The 20,667-nt window shown below is 51.9% G+C and overlaps 1 protein-coding gene across 1 annotated transcript; it reads right to left on the reverse strand.

The window, feature by feature from the left end:
• Positions 1 to 17,551: 17,551 nt before the first annotated feature.
• LOC310890529 (olfactory receptor 14C36-like) lies at positions 17,552 to 20,248 on the reverse strand (the record flags this gene model as incomplete). Its single annotated transcript, XM_083852858.1, has 1 exon — positions 17,552 to 20,248. Exon 1 carries the CDS (start codon positions 18,485 to 18,487, stop codon positions 17,552 to 17,554), a length of 936 nt encoding a protein of 311 aa, XP_083708984.1. The 5' UTR covers positions 18,488 to 20,248.
• Positions 20,249 to 20,667: the final 419 nt, after the last annotated feature.

Genomic DNA, 20,667 nt, shown 5'->3' on the forward strand with positions numbered 1-20,667 from the left:
TTTGGGTCCCTGAAATATCTCTCCTCTCCTGAAGCAGTCTCTTCCAGCGATGCACAGAGTCCGGGGCCAGTCCCAGTGGGGTGCTTTTGCCACTCCTTCCCACTTAGACTCACCTCAGCCTCCAGTACAGGTCAGTGTTGGCATCCCCCTGTCACTCCAGACATACAAATGGGTTCACCCCTCCACAGCCTGATGGCACTAGGGTACGCTGTGCAGTGGTGTCCACTGGAGCCTGAGACTTCTGGGGGCCTGATGTGCAAGGCCATCGAATCCACACAGTCCAATACAGCCGATGGTCCCCTTCCTCCCCCTGGCTGGAGGCAGGGCCCCTCTCGTCCTGCTCATAGTATTCCTTACTCTGTCTGCAGGACTGCCCGCTGGAAAGTGGAGCAGCAGTTCTCTAAGAACCCCTTTTAGGGATTGTTGTTCCTTGCCACTCACGTACCCGTGCCTCTAGGGTTGAGGCAGATTTTCCATCCCACTTTCTCATGCCCTCTCCATGGTCACACAGGTGAAACCACAGGGTGACACATCGTGTGTACCCACCATCTCTCCTTTCCTGCCCTCTGAGTCCAGGGAGGGGCCCCGTTTCTCCCAGCACCACAGCGGCACAGGGACAGGGATCGCGTGGTTACTGATGCTCTTAGGACCTCTTCCTCTTGGTCCTCCTACTCACATGATGGCCCAGCTTTTCTGAAGCCTGCCTCATCTTCTTTCTCCTCCTTTCTTGTCTGGGTAGGAGTTTCTTTCCATTTTTAAAAACAAACAAACAAACTAAGCAAAAAACTGACTTCCATATCCATCGTTTTTTCTTGCATATAGGAGCAACTGATACAGACAAAGATTGGTTTTCTAGCCCAGACACAGGGTTCATAAAAGGAGCTGGAGTTGCTGCAGGGCATTTTGCAGATGCTGTAGTGGCTGCAGGGTCTGTCAGAGGGGTTGGAGTGGCTGCAGGGCTTGTCACAGAGGTTGGAGTGGCATTGATTGTGGCTCTGTAAGCATAGGCCGAGACCCAGCACACTGCAGTGGTATGTGTCTCTTTGGAAATGCCAGGGTGATAACACCATTTTTTTAAGCATTTCACAGTTTTTTAGGATTCTACACTTGCTCAGGGATGAAGTTCCAAAGCTTTGGAGGTACCCCCTGCCCAGATGGTGCCTGCCAGGTGCCTGCCCAGATCCTCCCACAGTCCCTGCCACTCCTCACTCTACTGCCTCTGGACAGATCTCTGGATGGCATGCATTAAGTAGTTGCTTAAACATAAACAAAAGATGGAACACATGCAGGAAATGTAACAATAGGAACATGCTGGTTTGACCATCCCAAGGATATTCAAAGCTTTGAAGAGCTAGTGTAATTAGCCTGGAGGAGAAGGGGGAGGTGAAGGAGAAAGGGAGAGTGAAGAAGTAGGGAAAGGCCTCCCCCACTGTCCATACCAGTTCCACCCGTGCACCTCCTGCCCCACCCTGTATAGATTTACTCCCTGAGGAGAAAAGGCAAAAAGTGTAAAAGAGTGCAATTATTAAGAGTTTCTAAGAGATGAAGAGATGGTTCCCGAGGTACAGAGGTGGCAACAACACAATTCCAAAAACAAGCACAACAGACCCCAGATCAAAAAGATCGACATTGTGATCAGCAACTGCTAAACTGATCTAATGCTTAGAACAACATATTTTTAAAACGCTCTGGTCAGATCTGTCATCTCAACCGTTGTGCTCCACGCTAGGCACCAAGAAGACTTGCTGTGGTTTGACCCGGCAGGCAGCTCAGTGCTACAAAGCATTCATCCACTGGGATAGAGGAGAGAACTGGCAGGAAAGGGAAAAAATCTATGGGTTGATATAAAAGCAGATTAATAGGACACAAAGGAAATAATAATAACAATAACAACAACAACAACATAATAATAATAGAATATATTTTTATTATTATTATTATATACACAAATAGGCTAACGAGATGATCTTTTTGTGAGCATATCAAAAGACAGAAAAGACGGGTGGTGGTGATTAATTGGAAAGTGTTGGACCTGAGCATGACAGACATGATATGGAATAAGCGGTGAATATTGTCCTAGTTTTTGCTGCAAAAGAGTACATTTTTCTTCCTAGTAGCTGGTATGGTGTTGTGTTTCATATTTACAGAATTACAGAACAGTTTGGGTATGAAAGGACCTTAAAGATCACATCATTCCAACTCCCCTGCCTTGGGCAGGGACACCTTCCACTAGACCAGGTTGCTGAAGGCCCCATCCAACCTGGCCGTGAACACTTTCACAGATGGGGCATCCACAACTTCTCTGGGCAGCCTGTTCCTCACCACCCTCTGAGTAAAGAACTTCTTTCTAATGTCTAATCTGAATCTACCCTCTTTCAGTTTAAACCATTACCCCTAGTCTTATCGCTACTCTCTTTAATGAAGAGTCCCTCCCCAGCTTTCCTGTTGTCCCCTTTAGGTACTGGAAGGCCGCTGTACGGTCTCCCCGGAGCCTTCTCTTCTCCAGGCTGAACAACCCCAACTCCCTCAGCCTGTCTTCATAGGAGAGGTGCTCCAGCCCCTTGATCATCCTCGTGGCCCTCCTTTGGACTCATTCTAATAGATCCATGTCCTTCTTGTGCTGGGGGTCCCAGAGCTGAATGCAGTACTCAAGGTGTGGCCTCACCAGGGCTGAGTACAGAGGCACAATCACTTCCCTATTCCTGCTGGCCACAGTATTCCTGGTACAAGCCCGGATGCTGTTGGACTTCTTGACCACCTGAGCACCCTGCTGGCTCCTATTCAGCCGACTATCCACCAATATCCCCAGATCCGTTTCCCCTGGGCAGCTGTCCAGACATCCTTCCCCCAGCATTATGTTGGGCTGTTGTGCCCCAAGTACAGGACCCAGCACTTGGCCTTGTTGATTTCATGCAGTCGGCCTCAGCCCATGGGTGCAGCCTATCCAGATCCCTCTGCAGAGCCCTCCTACCCTTGAGTCGATCTGCACTTGCATCTAACTTGGTGTCGTCTGCAAACTTACTGAGGGTGCACTCGATCCCTTCATCCAGATCACTGATGAAATTATTGAAAAAGAAGATACAGCCAATTTTTAACCCAAGAAAGCATACATCCCTCCTGGCCTTGAGCAGCCAGTTTCCCCAGGAGAATGCTGGGGGAAGCAGTTTCAAAATCCTTACTGAGGTCTGGGTAGACCACATCCACAGCCTTTCTCTTCTCCACTGAGCACATCACCTTGACTTAGAAGGAGATCAGATTTGTCAAGCAGGACCTGGCTTTGGTAAACTCATGCTGACTGGGCCTGGTCACCCGGTGGTCCTGGAAGTGTTACATGATGCTACTCAAGATAATCGTCTCCATGAGCTTCCCCAGCACCGAGGTCAGACTGACAGCCCTGTAGTTCCCCAGATCCTCCTTCTGCCCCTTCTTGTAGATGGCTGTCACATTTGCTAGTCGCCAGTCACCTGGGACCTTGCCTGATAGCCAGGTCTGCTGATAAATGATGGAAAGTGGCCTGGTGAGCACTTCTGCCAGCTCCCTCAGTACCAACACGTGGATCCCACCTGGCCCCATAGACTTGCGTACATCTAAGTGGAGTAGCAGGTCTCAAAACTTTTCCTCACGGATTATGAGGGCTTCATGCCACTCGCTGTCCCTATGTACCAGCTCAGGAGTCTGACTACCAGGGGAACAACTGTTCTTGCTGCTGGAGAATGAGGCAAAGGAAGCAATAAAAACCTCAGCATTTTCCTCATCACCTTTACTTATGTTTCCCCCCACAACCAATAGAGGATGAAGATTCTCATTGCTCCTCCTTTTATTTTATTTATTTTATTTTATTTTATTTTATTTTATTTTATTTTATTTTATTTTATTTATTTTATTTTATTTTATTTTATTTTATTTATTTTATTTTATTTTATTTTATTTTATTTTATTTTATTTTATTTTATTTTATTTTATGAATTTAAAAAAAATATATTTTTTTAATTATCCTTAATAGATAGATTAGGCTCCAGTTGGTCTTTTGACCATTTAATTTTGTCCCTGCACAGTCTCACAACATTTAGAATGTGGTTCCAAACAAAATGACAGCATGCATGAGAAGGAAGCAGAGAAAAGGTAGAATCCAGTGGAATTCAATCCCCTAATAATTACATGATAATATGCTCCAGTTTTATTCCACTAAATCCTGTATTGTCCAAATTGTCCTGCAATTGTTGATGCAGTTATCTTGTAATAGACAGCATCACCAGGGTGAGCCATCTGCCTGCAGATATTAACAGCTGAGAGAATGGAGCATCAGCGTGGAGGAACAACGAAAAAATGAAGGATTTCTCCTGCAGAAACCTCTTGACATTTACAAGGAGAAGAGCCCAGTCCCGCACCAGAGGAAGAGGAACCCCACACATCAGGGCAGACTGGGACAAGCTGAGAGAGCAGTGCCCAGGAGGAGGAGGGCCTGGGCACCACGGGGGATGCCATACAAGCAGTGGTGCTGCTCCCCAGGAACCAGGCCAGCTTCCTACAGAGCTGCCTTACAAGGAGCATGGCCACCAAGAAGATCTGAGTTATCACACTCAGCTCAGATCTGCTGTGACACTGCACAGATAAGGGTCTACAACCAGCAGGAAAAGAAGTACAGGTCTGGAAGTCCCTAGGACAGCCTAGTGTGGAGAGGAGCAAGGGCTGTGGCAAGGCTGAGAGTCCCAACAGGACCCAGGGCTTTGTGTCCATGGCTCTGGCTGTTGTCTCTGCCACTGAGGCCTAGGAGGAGACAGCTTATCGGTAAAGCACCAGGGCCTCATTGCCTCCTCGCCCCCACCCATGAACCAGGCAGGGCTCGTACCATTTTCCTGCACTTGGCCATGCACATCCCCATCTCCTCCTGCCCCACGAAGAGCCCTGAGCAGTGTGTGAAGGGAAAGGATCTCCCTTCCCAGGGGCTGGGGGTCAACGCCTGGTCCTTTTGCTTGGTGACACACATCCAGTTCTCCTACACATCAGGGTCACCTTCACAGTGCCTTTGGCTCCTTGTCCTCACTGCCTCCAATGCTCTGCTCTAACGAGCTCCAAGGGAGGCTGTGTCAGGGCTGGCCCTCAGGGGGACACTGCAGGAAACTTGCCTCTGACTTGGACTTGTTGAGAGATGTCTTCAATTGTCTCTCAGTGCCTGAGGTTCGTGGGCTCCTGAGCAGAGCCCCCCGAGGGGGGATTCCAATGCCTTGGGCTGGGCGTCTGGTGCTGAGCTGGGCCGGGCTCGTGGGACAGAGAGAGCTCGTGGCAAGAGGGCCCTGGTGCAGAGAGACAGCTGTGCCCAGGAGCAGCTCCTGTGCACAGCGCAGCAGGGCTGGGGGCTCTGACCGCAGCTGGCACGGGGACAGGAGAGAAGGAGAGAAGGCTTGGAGGCAGTGAGGAGCGCAGCAACAGAGGGCAGCGTGTGGCAGGACAGATCTGCAGGCTCTTGGCACCGTGAGTCTCTGGCAGCAGCGCCATGCAGGTGGGGTTGCCAGAGGGGTCTTCTACAGCTGGCACATCCGATGCCTGACAGCATTTGTTGGGATAGTTGTCTCTCTGTTTCTCCAGCAAAGTGTAGAAGAAGTTATAGAGAATGGCATAAGAGGAAATTTCCAGAGGAGGACTGAGGCTTAGTTTATCTGAAAGGAAAAAAATTTTTTGGACTTTGTTCTTTCATATTCCTGCAGTGGAAGGGAATCTGAATAAATCTGAGCACACAGCTTGTGGGATGGAACCTGTGAGCGTGTATGGGTAGGAGACGTGGGGACACAGAACCGGCTCCCAGCAGGGACACGGGCAGGCAGCAGGGACATGGGCAGGCGGTGAGAGGGAGCTGCTGCCAGAAATGCTGTGCGAGGGAGGGCTCAGGCACCTCCCTGCCATCCCCTGCAGGGCAGGCGCCTTCCCTGGGACACCCCCTGCTCTCCTCTGCCCCCAGCACAGCCTCTGCCCTCAAGCCCCCGCTGTCCCCAGCAGGAGCTGCCTCCTCTGCAGGCAGAGCTGCAGCACAGGAGGGTGTGCTGAGTGTCCGTCTGTCCCTCCCTGGCCTTGCCTCCCCTGCCAGCAGCACGCTGCCATTCCTCCTGGCTTCTCCACCTGGCCGTGCTGCTGCTGCTCTTGTTCCCAGGCTGCCTGGGGATGGGGGTTTCACGTGCCCATGGGGTGAGCCCTCGGGGTGCTTGGGGGAAGGGGAGTACAGGGACAGGGTGAGGGGTCTGGAGATGGGCACTGGGAGCCTGGATTCCTCTGCTCTCGGTAGCGTCCAGGCTTTTTCAGGTGCACTTCTGAGTTTAACTGTCTTGTAGATCAAAGAAATGCCAGCAGAAGGCAGCTGATAGCAGGACTGATGGACTTAGGGTCTAAACACTCTAAAGGACTCTGGGCTGTAAGGGTACAGTCCCTTTGTCTCTGAGGATCCACAGGGTCTTACTTGGAGTGCAGGAGAGATGCCAGAACTTCTGACGTAAAAGCAGCCGTCAGGTGTCTTGGGGCAGCTAGAATAAAAAATACAAAAAAATATATAAAAATAAAAATCCCAACAGCACTCCTGAGCAGTTGGTTTGAATGTGAGCCAAACTGGGACAAAAGTCTTCGATATTAGGAGTAAAGTAAATCTGAGATGACACCAAATTCCTCTCTATGTCTGGCTGTAGGACAGGACTGACTCTTCCATTGCCCACAGCAAAGTCTCCTGCTCCCAGGGACACGCTAAGGCAGGACCAAGTAGAACTCAGGAAAGGGACCTGCCATATGCCTGCCTGGATGTGGAATCATTTGGGGAGATTTAAATGAGAAATGGTAGGAGTTTTCCTCTGCTAAGTAGGATGTACATTATTAATGTCTTTCTATTCTTTGAGCAGAACCCGATGCGATTAAACAGCAGATGTCCAACAAAAGCTCCATCACCGAGTTCCTCCTGCTGGCATTCGCAGACACGCGTGAGCTGCAGCTCCTGCACTTCGGGCTCTTCCTGGGCATCTACCTGGCTGCCCTCCTGGGCAACGGCCTCATCCTCACCGCCGTAGCCTGCGACCACCGCCTCCACACACCCATGGACTTCTTCCTCCTCAACCTCGCCCTCCTCGACCTGGGCTGCATCTCCACCACTCTGTCCAAAGCCAAGGCCAATGCCCTCTGGGACACCAGGGCCATCTCCTATCAAGGGTGTGCTGCACAGGTCTTTCTATTTGTCTTCTTGATTACAGCAGAATTTTATGTTCTCACCATCATGGCCTACGACCGCTGCGTTGCCATCTGCAAGCCCCTGCACTACGGGAGCCTCGTGGGCAGCAGAGCTTGTGCCCAGATGGCAGCAGCTGCCTGGGGCAGTGGCTTTCTCAATGCTGTCCTGCACACGGCCACTACATTTTCCCTGCCCCTCTGCCAAGGCAATGCTGTGGACCAGTTCTTCTGTGAAATCCCCCAGATCCTCAAGCTCTCCTGCTCAGATGCCTACCTCAGGGAAGTTGGGGCACTTGTGTGTAGTGTTTCTTTAGCTTCTGGCTGTTTTGTTTTCATTGTGCTGTCCTATGTGCAGATCTTCAGGGCCGTGCTGAGGATGCCCTCTGAGCAGCGCCGGCACAAAGCCTTTTCCACGTGCCTCCCTCACCTGGCCGTGCTCTCCCTGTTTGTCAGCACTGCCATGTTTGCCTACCTGAAGCCCCCCTCCATCTCTTCCCCATCCCTGGACCTGCTGGTGGCAGTTCTGTACTCCGTGGTGCCTCCAGCAGTGAACCCCCTCATCTACAGCATGAGGAACAAGGAGCTGAATCATGTGCTCTGGAAATTGATGACTAGATGTGTTTCGGAAGCAATAAATTTCCATTCTACCTCTGCAGATGACTAATAATGTCAATGACTACAAGAACAACTAATATTATAGATATGATTATTTTTGTGTGTGTTTGTATATTTATGAGTGTTTTCGTTACAGGACTTTGTTTTAATACGGCTAAAGTTGCCCATTAAAATGGTATGATTCCTCTCATTTCTTTCACGCTATGTACCTCTCGAGTATAGCTCAGAGATGCTGTATATGAGAAGCCAGGCCCTCTGTGAATTGAAATAAAAGAAAGGAGCCTGCACTGCCTTCCATGTCTGACATCCTTCCTGTGAGAGCTGCTCTGGCTCTGCAGGGGCAGTGCCATGTGCAGGGCTGCAGAGGAAAAGAGTCCCATCCCAGCAGCACGGCCAGGGAGCACCAGCGCTTGGGGCATGCCGAGCTGCTCTCTTGCCACTGCCCCCCTCTGGTGCTGAGCCCTGCTGGTGGGGTCAGGCCCGGCTGCTCCTGTAGCTTGGTGCCAGTGCTGCTGTGGGGCTGTGCTGGGACTGCAGGCAGGGACAGGCAGTGGGCACGGCAGTGGCACAGCCGGCCTGCGCTGCAGCACTTCCCTCCTAAGGGGGGATCTCCTCCAAGGTGGACTCACCACAGCTCAAGGGCTCAATCTGCTGTGAGCAGGCAGAGGAGCGCTCTGCAGCCCCAGGGCACGCAGCAGCCCCAGCCAAGGAGTCTGGCGAGTGATTTGACTGCAAGGTCCCTCCTGCCCTAGCACCTCCCAGAACTGGCACGGCACTGGCTCCTGTGTGTCAGATAGGCTGGGAGCCCAGGAGCTGTGCCATGGGCTGGAAGGAGCACAACCAGATCACTTCTACCTGGGCAGATTCTGGGCCAAAAAGGGGGTGTTTTGTAGGTGTGATATTATGAGCTCAGTGGTGCCTCAGAAGCTCCAAGTCCAGCAGGAAGCTAATGGCTGTTAAGTGGCCTGTGAGGTGACTTTTTTCTGAAGCAGCTGACAGGTCATCCCTTGGCTCCTGGCTGGGATCTGTGCCTTTAGGCTCACATCTGCTGGTCTCCATGATGGGACACCAGATGCATCTGCTCTGCACACAGTTTGTGAGATCCTCTCTTCCTAAGTAGATAGTAGCCCCCATAGAGGATGAGGTCTTGAACAGGGGTTGTCATGTCAGAGGTTTCAGCTTTTCCCACAACTCATCCTTCAGGGCTGCTTTCAGTTTTCTACACAGAGGGCGCCACTGACTTCCACATGCCTGGGTGAACATAAAGCCTGCATGAGGGCCTGAAAAAACTTACCCTGTGTCCATAGAAACATACTGGGACCAAAACTGAAGGTAGGAAGCACACCTTTGTGGTGTTGCAGAGTTGCTGAGCACATTGTGAATGATGCTTCTACAGCCTTTGTGTCCTTCTCCGTGCTGGCTTAGGAGCTGCTTCTTTCTCAGGAGCAGAGAAGCCAAACGAGGTGAGACAGATACTCTGAGTTCATGAAAGCCATCAGAAAGCTGCCCCTAAGAAGATGACTGATATGGGGAAGTCAGGAGAAGGCTGGCCAGGAGAGATGTTTGATCTGGGGGAGGGAAGAGGAGCTTGGCCAGCAGAAGCTAATGATTTTGGAGAGGTAAGAATGCTCAGGTAATGTTGATCCCACCATAGAGCTGACTTAAAGCAGTCATGTGAGGCCCTTACCTTATTTTAACCTGTAACATTAATACCTAAATTTAAATGACACTCCACACCCTGACAGGATTCCACTGCTCTAATTTTTGACCACAATATCCCCTGAAGCAAAGATAAGTCCATAAGACCTTTCCCTTACCTTCACACACTTGCTCACCCTGATTCCAGCCTTTAACACAAGCATTTAAATGCTCTATTTAAACCCAGTGTTCTTGCAGACCTAAACAAAATGCTAAACCAAAGAGATTCCACATACCCTAACCACAGACCTGACACCCCAAGCACAACACCAAACCCTTCCACTCAATATTTTCTTAAGCTCTCACCCAGAAATGTTCACCGCAGTCCCTAATGCCATACATGAACAACTAACATCCAAACCCTGTCCTCCTGTGCATTAACCTCCTCACCTTCAACCCCTCTCCTAACCCTTAACGTTACGTTCTTGTTCCCTTGGAGCAGGGCAGGAACCATGAGGTTGCCATGCAGTACCATTGCGTTCACCGATGAGTGTGAGGGGCCATGGATCTGATCAGCTTGTGGGCCACAAGGAGGAGATGGGTGGGAATGCTCTGATGAGCTCAGCTCTGCCTCAGGATCTCCTGCCCCAGCAGGAGGAATGGGACTGGGGCAGTGACTGGGAGGTCACTTCTGTCTCTGCAGCTGATAGGGCAGCAGCAGGAACGTGTCACGCAAAGGGCCTGTGAGGTCCCTTGTGTCTGGAGGTGGCAGGTCACCCTTGGCTTCTCCCTGGGATGGGCACTTTGGGGCTGACATCTGCCGGTGGCCCTGCTACGCCAGCAGAAGGCCCCTGCTTGGCATGCTGCCTGTGGGATCCCCTCTGCCTCCATCCCCAGGAGGACCCAGACAGAAAGAAGGCCCGCACAGGGGTTGTCCTGTCCCTTCTGCTTGAGTCCACGACTGGACAGCAGGAGGCACAAGGCTTGGCTGTGTCTAGCCAAGAAGCTGCAAGGCCAGCAGCAGGCCCAGGCCTTGGGAGATGCTGGGGAGGTGACTTCTGTCTGCTTGGCTGACAGGCCGCAAGGAGCCTGATGGGTTGGGATGCCTGCTTCAGGAGCGGTTGCCACCCTGATGGAGCTTTCTTTGGTAGTAGGAAAGAGCAGGAGAGAAAAAACCGTCAAAAATTGCACCTTGGAAGGGTGGCTCTGGCAATGAGGAGGAAGAAATGTCTCTCAAATGGTCGTGCTGTGGTGAGAGAGGTCACCGAAAGGGAGTTAATGATCAGACCCAGGCTTTGTGTTTCAAGGAACAGCTGATGAGGGTTGATGAGACATGGGTGAAATGATGGAAATGTCAGGATGAGAGCAAGGTGCTGGACAGAGATGGGTGTCTGCAGACTTCAAGGAAATAGGGAAAAGTGTGGAACAGCATAGGAAAGCCTGCAGAGGAGAAGGCAGAGGGTGCTGGTAGGAATGGAAGGCTCCAACAGCCCTGACGTTTTTGTCCCTTTGGCTAGAGCTTCAGAGGAGACGAGATAGAGTCATTGCAATGGGGCCTCATTGCTTCCTTGATACCCTGTGCAGGGGTGGGGAGGTGCCATAATGAAGTTCTTCTCGTGGCATCACACTGCCCACCACATCATACAGACCCCAAGAAGAGCCCTGAGGCAGACGTGGGGGTGCAGGATCTCCCCTCCCAGTGGCTGGGGTCAGGCCTTGGCCCTTCTGCTTCACCAAAACCCCATAGACTTGTACTTGTTTAGTTTCATCAGATGGTCTCGAACCTGCTCTTCACTTACAGCGGGTGGGACTTTGCCCCCCAGCCTCCATCTCTGGGTTCAGGTAACTGAAAGACTTGGGAAGCCTGACATGCAGGGAAGACTCAGCAGAAGATGTTGCTGCGTCCCTCAGCCTTCTCCATGGCTGTCATTACCAGTTCACCCTTCTCATCCATCAGAGGGGGTACACTCTCCATGGCCTTTCTTTTCTGAGCAATGTATCTACAGAATCTCTTCCTGTTATTCTTTGCTTCACTTGATAAGCTCAGTTCCATTTGTGCCTTGGCTTTCACAGAATCACAGAATCGTCTAGGTTGGAAGACACCTCCAAGATCACCTAGTCCAACCTCTGACCTAACAGTAACAAGTCCTCCACTAAACCATATTACTGAGCTCAACATCTAAACGTCTCCTAAAGACCTCCAGGGATGGTGACTTAACCACTTCCCTGGGCAGCCCGTTCCAATGCCTAACAACCCTTTCAGTAAAGAAGTCCCTCCTAATATCCAACCTAAACCTCCCCTGGCGCAACTTTAGCCCATTCCCCCTCGTCCTGTCACCAGGCACGTGGGAGAATAGACCAACCCCTACCTCGCTACAGCCTCCTTTAAGGTACCTATAGAGAGCGATAAGGTCGCCCCTGAGCCTCCTCTTCTCCAGGCTGAACAATCCCAGCTCCCTCAGCTACTCCTCATAAGACTTGTTCTCCAGACCCCTCACCAGCTTTGTTGCCCTTCTCTGGACTCTCTCGAGCACCTCCATGTCCTTCTTGTAGAAAGGGGCCCAAAACGGAACACAGTACTCGAGGTGCGGCCTCACCAGAACCGAGTACAGGGGGACAATCACTTCCCTAGACCTACTGGCCACGCTGTTTCTTACACAAGCCAGGATGCTGTTGGCCTTCTTGGCCACCTGAGCACACCGCTGGCTCATATTCAGCCGACTATCAACAAGTACTCCCAGGTCCTTCTCTGACAGGCAGCTTTCCAACCACCCATCTCGCAGCCTGTAGCTCTGCTTGGGGTTGTTGCGCCCCAGGTGCAGGACCCGGCACTTGGCCTTGTTGAACTTCATACAGTTGACCTCAGCCCATCGGTCCAGCCTATCCAGATCCTCCTGCAGAGCCTTCCTGCCCTCGAGCAGATGGACACACGCTCCTAACTTGGTGTCATCTGCAAACTTCCTGAGGGTGCACTCGATCCCCTCATCCAGATCATCGATAAAGATATTAAAGAGGACTGGCCCAGTACTGAGCCCAGGGGGACTCCGCTAGTGACCGGCCTCCAACTGGATTTGGCTCCATTCACCACAACTCTTTGGGCCTGGCCATCCAGCCAGTTTTTAAGCCAGCAAAGCGTACGCCAGTCCAAGCCACGAGCAGCCAGTTTCTTGAGGAGAATGTTGTGGGACACGGTGTCAAAAGCCTTACTGAAGTCAAGGTAGACCACATCCACAGCCTTTCCCTCATCCACCAAGCGTGTCACTTTGTCATAGAAGGAGGTCAGGTTCGTCAAGCAGGACCTGCCCTTCATAAACCCATGCTGACTGGGCCTGATCGCCTGGTTGCCCTGTAAATGCCATGTGTTGACGCTCAAGATAATCTGCTCCATGAGCTTCCCTGGCACTGAAGTCAAACTAACAGGCCCATAGTTCCCCCGGTCTGCCCTGCGGCCCTTCTTATAGATGGGCGTCACGTTTGCTAGCCGCCAGTCGACTGGGACCTCCCCTGATAGCCAGGACTGCGGATACATGATGGAAAGCGGCTTGGCCAGCTCCTGCACCAGTTCTCTCAGTACCCTCAGGTGGATCCCATCTGGCCCCATCGACTTGCGTACATCCAAGTGCTGTAGCAGGTCGCCAACCATTTCCTCGTGGAAAGTGAGGGCCACATCCTGCTCCTCATCCCCTTCCACCAGCTCAGGGTACTGGGTATCCAGAGAACAAATGGTTTTGCCACTAAAGAATGAGACTTGCATTTACTCTTGTGCTCACCCTAATCCCTGCCCTTAACACTAGCATTAAAATCCTCTATTAAACCTAGACTTCTAGGCAGATGTAGAACAAAAAACTATTCCACAAAGCTTACCCATAACCTAAACACAGACCTGACACCGTAAGCAGACCAACACATTTGCTAAATTTCTAATCCAGAAAAGTGAGCCCTAGTCCCAAAGAGACAAGAGAGCTCATCTCTGCCTCAGGCTCTCCTGCCCCAGCAGGAGGAATGTGACCGGGGCAGTGACTGGGAGGTCACTTCTGTCTCTGCAGCTGATAGGGCAGCAGCAGGAACGTGTCACGCAAAGGGACTGTGAGGTCCCTTGTGTCTGGAGGTGGCAGGTCACCCTTGGCTTCTCCCTGGGATGGGCACTTTGGGGCTGACATCTGCCAGTGGCCCTGCTAGGCCAACAGAAGGCCCCTGCTTGGCATGCTGCCTGTGGGATCCCCTCTGCCTCCATCCCCAGGAGGACCCAGACAGAAAGAAGGCCCGCACAGGGGTTGTCCTGTCCCTTCTGCTTGAGTCCAGGACTGGACAGCAGGAGGCACAAGGCTTGGCTGTGTCTAGCCACGAAGCTGCAAGGCCAGCAGCAGGCCCAGGCCTTGGAAGATATTGGTGAGTATCTATGATCAGACTCTAACTTTGTGTTTCAAGGAACAGCTGGTGAGGGTTGATGAGACACTGGTGAAATGATGGAAAGTCCTGGATGAGAGCAAGGTGCTGGACAGAGATGGGTGTCTGCAGACTTCAAGGAAATAAGGCAAAGTGTGGAACAGCATAGGAAAGCCCGCAGAGGAGAAGGCAGAGGGTGCTGGCAGGAATGGAAGGCTCCAACAGCCCTGACGTTTTTGTCCCTTTGGCTAGAGCTTCTGAGGAGACGAGATATAATCATTGCAATGGGGCCTCACTGCTTCCTTGATACCCTGTGCAGGGGTGGGGAGGTGTCCTAATGAAGTTCTTCTCGTGGCATCACACTGCCCACCACATCATACAGACCCCAAGAAGAGCCCTGAGCCAGACGTGGGGGTGCAGGATCTCCCCTCCCAGTGGCTGGGGTCAGGCCTTGGCCCTTCTGCTTCACCAAAACCAACCAAGACTTTTCTCAGCACAGCGCTTTGCCTGTCTGCAATCATGGCCTCCAATTATGTGCCCTAACAAGTCCCTGGGGAGGCTTTGTTAGGAACAGCCCTCAGTGGGGCCCATTAATACTCCAAGTCACTTCAACTTTTCCTTCTGACTTTACCTTCTCAAGCGGTTGCATCATTCTCCTCTCAGTACCTGAGTTTCATAGACTCAGCACCAAAATACACCATGGAACTCATTAAAACAGAGAAAGTCCTAAGCAGCCATATCTCTCCCACAGTTTTCTTCACGTCTTTAAGACTTGTAGAGCTAATTGGAGAACTTTCATGGTGTAGTTAAGGAGGAAGATTTCAAGAAGCACCTGAAAAAAATCTTTTTCTCATCTTAAAGGATGCGTTTAGTTGAATTTCAGTTTGGAGCATTATTCTCCAACTGATATTGATCAAGGGTGTCTCCTTTGGAGATCTGCATAGGGAGGAAAAGAAGACTCTTGAGGTCTGACACTACATGGAGAACCTTGCTCCTCACCACCCCAGCCCTGACATCTCTCTCTTTGGCGCTTGCATCACTTTTCCTTCCACCAGACTTCGGCACAGAAGTCTGCAGCTGGATGTTACAGCTCCTTTGCACCAGCTCCCTCCTGCTTGCCATAGAGACCTGGATGCACACAGGCGCAGAAGGGTTTCTCCTTATTTCAAACCAAACAACAGGAAAACATGCAGCAATCTTCCAAAAGCAAAGCAAGCTCCTCATCCTGTATGCCTCCTGTGAGGTTTATGTTCCCAAAAGGATGACTGGACAAGAAGTCTTTTATACTGATAGACCAGAAATTATAAATGTTAAGATTAGAATTAATCCATATGATATTAATTCAATGATAAATGATGATGAGCTTTCTAAGGACACAATTAGACAGACTGCAGATAGATGGGCAAGCTTCAACTCCCTGAAGCTCAAAGCAGCACCTGGGTTGGTGAGGGTGCTCTGAGTGATCCAGGAGGAAGGGGAGGGCAAGCCAGGAGAACCATGGGAAGTGCACAGGACCAGACAGGCAGTTGGAAAGGGGACATTCAGCATGGACTGTTTAATCAAGACAGGTGGATGTACCTGGGAGATGAGGGAGCACACCATGATAGACAAAGCGATGACAATGCAAGTACAGGTGAACACCAGTATTTCTTTTTCTGTGATGAATATACATCCTGAAAATGCCTATTTCTTCATGAGAGAAACTACACTGTGTGACATTTTATGGAAGGGATTGAATCATTTGAGGTAATGAGTAGTTGCTTTATGACTTAAGTCCTGAAGAAAATACTGGGTACTGAGGCAGAGCTTTGCTGTCTGACCATAAGCAACCAGTGCCAAGGTCTTCAGAGTAGTTTACTCACATTTGAAATATTTCCTTGAAATCCCATTTCCTGGTTCTGCTTTCAATGAAATCATTAGGCCTCCAGAGGCTCTGGTGCATTTAGAGTAATTCCCTGGAATGGAAGCTGTCTGAAAGGACCTGCAGGAGACCAGAGCCCGTTGGTGGATAAGGTGGGGACAGGTGATGTTTCCCAGGCACCTCCACTGCCAGCAGTGCTCTTTCTCCTTGAAACTGCAGCCCAGCCCAGCACAGGAAACCACTTCAAGGTAAATTCCTTCTTCAGCCGTTTCTTGGGACAGACCTAAATTTGAAATGGCCATTGGGATCCCAAGACTCTCTCCCTCCTTCTTAGTAGGCACCTAAACATCCATTTACCATCGTGGGTCATCTGTGGGAAACTCAGGCTGAAAGACTCAAGAGCAGGACACTTCAAAGGGCTGAGGCAGAACCCATCAGCTTGCCTCACTTTGGGGAATCATCCCCTTCCAACTAGGGATATGAAAGTGAAAAATGTGAAATGACCCGTCAGGTCAATGCGCAGAGTAAGGGAAAGTCACACATATTGTGCTGGAGTGTCAAAAGGCAAAAAGCACTGCACTGTGCCTCAGAGTAATCAAGGAGACCTAATCCAGTTCATCTGTGAGATAAAGCAGAGTGAAGGACGTTGAGTTGTGTCCTAACATGAAGAAGGATGTACATCACTGCTGAAGGAGCTGTCTTATTGCGCCAGCACCAATGCAAATTATACAAGAACTATATCAAATAAAGGTAACGTTTCCAACCCTGGCCCTGTCACACCATGGGGCAGGGGAGGGACCTTTTTCAGTTTCAGCCTCTTTTTCAGAGAGGCTTTGCCCTCTCCCTGCGCACCACGGGGCAGAGCCTGGCCCTGAACGCTCCGTGAGCGCCGTGCAGGTCGTGGCAGGCTGCGGTGAGGGGACGAATGCCCTGGGCCCCCTTCCTGCTCTGCCCAGGCCAGCAAGGGCCCCGAGCGGCCTCGTGTCCCCTGCCCCTGCAGCTCGGGGCTCCCTTCCCCAGCCCTGGCTCTGCAGCACCAAGCCCTGCTGGGAGCCCTCCCCTGCATGCTGCCACCGCTCCCTGACGCTGCTGCTGCCCTCTGCCGGGCACTGCGAGACCCAGCCCAGCCCCTGCCCACCTCTCCCCACCGCAGCCTGCCCTTGCCTTTTCTTCCTGTCTTGGCCCTTTCCGCTTGTTCACTGAAGGTCTCTGAGACCTTTGTGCTGTGGCCTCGCTGTGTGCCCTGGCATTGCAGAGCTCCCATCAGCCCGGGCATCCTTTGGCTTAGCTTTACTGTGAAGACCCACTCGCTGCCCACCCAACACAAGGCACACGGCATCCCAGGAGAACCCTTAGGATATCCTGGTGGCTCCCGATACCTCCATGATGCCACCAGCCTTGTAATGTTTCAATTCCAGGAAGCTGCTTCTTGACCAGTCAGGGCCTCCAGGGGCACTGGGAATCCACCAGTGACGACTCAGTCCAGCCCTGACTCCCTCATCCCCCACCCCGTGCCCTCATGCCCTTGTGTCCAGGTGTCACCCAAGCACAAGAGTGAGGCCTTGAGCCTGGCACTCCCTGAGCGCCTTCTGCACTCCAGTTTGGGAAGAAGAGCCCTGAGCACCGAGCAACTTCACTTTTATTAACAAGATGCCACAAGAGAGGCCAGGTGTCATTTAGGAATAAACATGTTTACAGAAAACCTCTCGGTCAAAGAGAGGGTTGCTCATTTGGAAAAGAGGAATGAAAGCAAATATTTATGCGCAAACAGAATTTTAAAGAATACGTACCTAAAGGTCACAAATCGCCTGAGATTAACTTGAGTTAAACTAGAAAAGGGAGATAGCCAATTCATTGCCAAGTAAATATTACCACTAGAATCATTTTCTTCAGTGTGGCTTTCAGGTCCTGGTTCCTCATGCTGTAGATGAGGGGGTTCACTGCTGGAGGTACTACTACATATAAAACTGCCAGCAGCAGGTCCAAGGATGGTGAGGAGATGGAGGGGGGCTTCAGGTAGGCAAACATGATAGTGCTGATAAAGAGGGAGACCACGGCCAGGTGAGGGAGGCACGTGGAAAAGGCTTTGTGCCGGCCCTGCTCAGAGGGGATCTTCAGCACTGCCCTGAAAATCTGCACATAGGACACCACTATGAAGACAAAACAACCAAAGACTAAAGAAACACTAAACACAAGTGCCCCAGCTTCCCTGAGGTAGGCATCCGAGCAGGAGAGCTTGAGGATCTGGGGGATTTCACAGAAGAACTGGTCCACAGCATTGCCTTGGCAGAGGGGCAGGGAAAATGTAGTGGCCGTGTGCAGGACAGCATGGAGAAAGCCACTGCCCCAGGCAGCTGCTGCCATCTGGGCACAAGCTCTGCTGCCCACGAGGCTCCCGTAGTGCAGGGGCTTGCAGATGGCAACGTAGCGGTCGTAGCACATAATAGTGAGAAGGAAGTACTCTGCTCCAACGAAGAAGAATAAAAGGAAGACCTGGGCAGCACACCCTTGATAGGAGATGGCCCTGGTGTCCCAGAGGGAATTGGCCATGGCTTTGGGGAGAGTGGTGGAGATGCAGCCCAGGTCGAGGAGGGCGAGGTTGAGGAGGAAGAAGTCCATGGGTGTGTGGAGGCGGCGGTCGCAGGCTACGGCGGTGAGGATGAGGCCGTTGCCCAGGAGGGCAGCCAGGTAGATGCCCAGGAAGAGCCCGAAGTGCAGGAGCTGCAGCTTGCTCGTGTCTGCGAATGGCAGCAGGAGGAACTCACTGATGGAGCTGCTGTTCGTCATCTGCTGTTTAGAGGCATCAGGTTCTGCTCAAAGCATAGAAAGACATTAATAATGTACAACCCACTTAGCAGAGGAAAACTCCTACCGTTTCTCATTTAAACCTCCCCAAATGATTCTCCACATCCAGGCAGGCATATGGCAGGTCCCTTTCCTGAGTTCTACTTGGTCCTGCCTTAGGGTGTCCATGGGAGCAGGAGACTTTGCTGTGGGCAATGGAAGAGTCAGTCCTGCCCTACAGCCAGACATAAAGAGGAATTTGGTGTCATCTCAGATTTACTTTTCTGCTAGTATCAAAGACTTTTGCCCCAGTTTGGCTCACATTCAGACCAACTGCTCAGGAGTGCTGTTGGGATTTTTATTTTTATTTCGTATGTTTTATTCTAGCTGCCCCAAGACACCTGAAGCCTGCTTTTAAGTCAGAAGTCCAGGCATCTCTCCTGCACTCCAAGTAAGACCCTGTGAATCCTCAGAGACAAAGGGACTGTACCCTTACAGCCCATAGTCCTTTAAGAGAGAGTGTTAGGGCCCTAAGTCGATCAGTTCTGCTATCAGCTGCCCTCTGCTGCCATTTCTTTGATCTACAAGACAGTTGCACTCAGAAGTGCACCTGAAAAAAACCTGGATGCTGCTGAGAGCAGAAGAATCCAGGCTCCAAGTGCCCATCTCCAGACCCCTCACCCTGTCCCCGTACTCCCCTTCCCCCAAGCACCCCGAGGGCTCACTCCATGGGCAGGTGAAACCCCCATCCCCAGGCAGCCTGGGAACAAGAGCAGCAGCAGCACGGCCAGGTGGAGAAGCCAGGAGGAATGGCAGCGTGCTGCTGCCAGGGGAGGCAAGGCCAGGGAGGGACAGACGGACACTCAGCACACCCTCCTGTGCTGCAGCTCTGCCTGCAGAGGAGGCAGCTCCTGCTCATTGCAAATGATCTGTGCTCACCTCAAGCCCGCAGACACCTCCCAAAGGCAGGGCACTGGGCATCGGAGTGTTTGCAGCTCCCTAAGATCACCTAGGACAAAGCCTGAGAGGACCACAATGATGATGTTGGTGCAGTCTGTGGGCTGAGGTGTGGGAAGGGACTTTATAAATTTCATTGATGACATATTGGTCCCTCACTGCCATGTTCCAGGAGTCTCAGTCTCCTGTACAATCCTGACAGTCCATTACCATGAAACCTGCCTCCCCTCCACCGCAGGATTCTTCAAGCACAGGCTACAGACAAAGTCTTGCCTTTCAGGTATCAACTGCCTTGGTCTTTCTATTGAAACATCCAACCATAAATGCCATTCTCTACAGCATCTTCTACTCCTCGCTGGAGAAACAGAGAGACCCATCCTGACAGCCGCTATCAGCCATCGGATGTGCCAGCTGTAGAAGACCCCTCTGGTAACCCCACCTGCATGTTCCTGCTGCCAGAGCCTCACGGTGCCAAGAGCCTGCAGATCTGTCCTGCCACACGCTGCCCTCTGTTGCTGCGCTCCTCACTGCCTCCAAGCCCTCTCTCCTTCTCTCTTGTCCCCGTGCCAGCTGCGGTCAGAGCCCCCAGCCCTGCTGCGCTGTGCACAGGAGCTGCTCCTGGGCACAGCTGTCTCTCTGCACCAGGGCCCTCTTGCCACGAGCTCTCTCTGTCCCACGAGCCCGGCCCAGCTCAGCACCACACGCCCAGCCCAAGGCATTGGAATCCCCCCTCGGGGGGCTTTGCTGAGGAGCCCACAAACCTCAGGCACTGAGAGACAATTGAAGACATCTCTCCAGAAGTCCAAGTCAGAGGCAAGTTTCCTGCAGTGTCCCCCTGAGGGCCAGCCCTGACACAGCCTCCCTTGGAGCTCGTTAGAGCAGAGCATTGGAGGCAGTGAGGACAAGGAGACAAAGGCACTGTGAAGGTGACCCTGATGTGTAGGAAAACTGGATGTGTGTCACGAATGAAAAGGACCAGGCCTTGACCCCCAGCCCCTGGGAAGGGAGATCCTTTCCCTTCACGCACTGCTCAGGGCTCTTCGTGGGGCAGGAGGAGATGGGGATGTGCATGGCCAAGTGCAGGAGAATGGTACGAGCCCTGCCTGGTTCATGGGTGGGGGCGAGGAGGCAATGAGGCCCTGGTGCTTTACCGATAAGCTGTCTCCTCCTAGGCCTCAGTGGCAGAGACAACAGCCAGAGCCACGGACACAAAGACCTGGGTCCTG

The sequence above is a fragment of the Anser anser genome (assembly GCF_964211835.1).
Source record: "Anser anser genome assembly, contig: HAP1_SCAFFOLD_32, whole genome shotgun sequence".
In the NCBI taxonomy this organism is placed as follows: Eukaryota; Metazoa; Chordata; class Aves; order Anseriformes; family Anatidae; genus Anser; species Anser anser.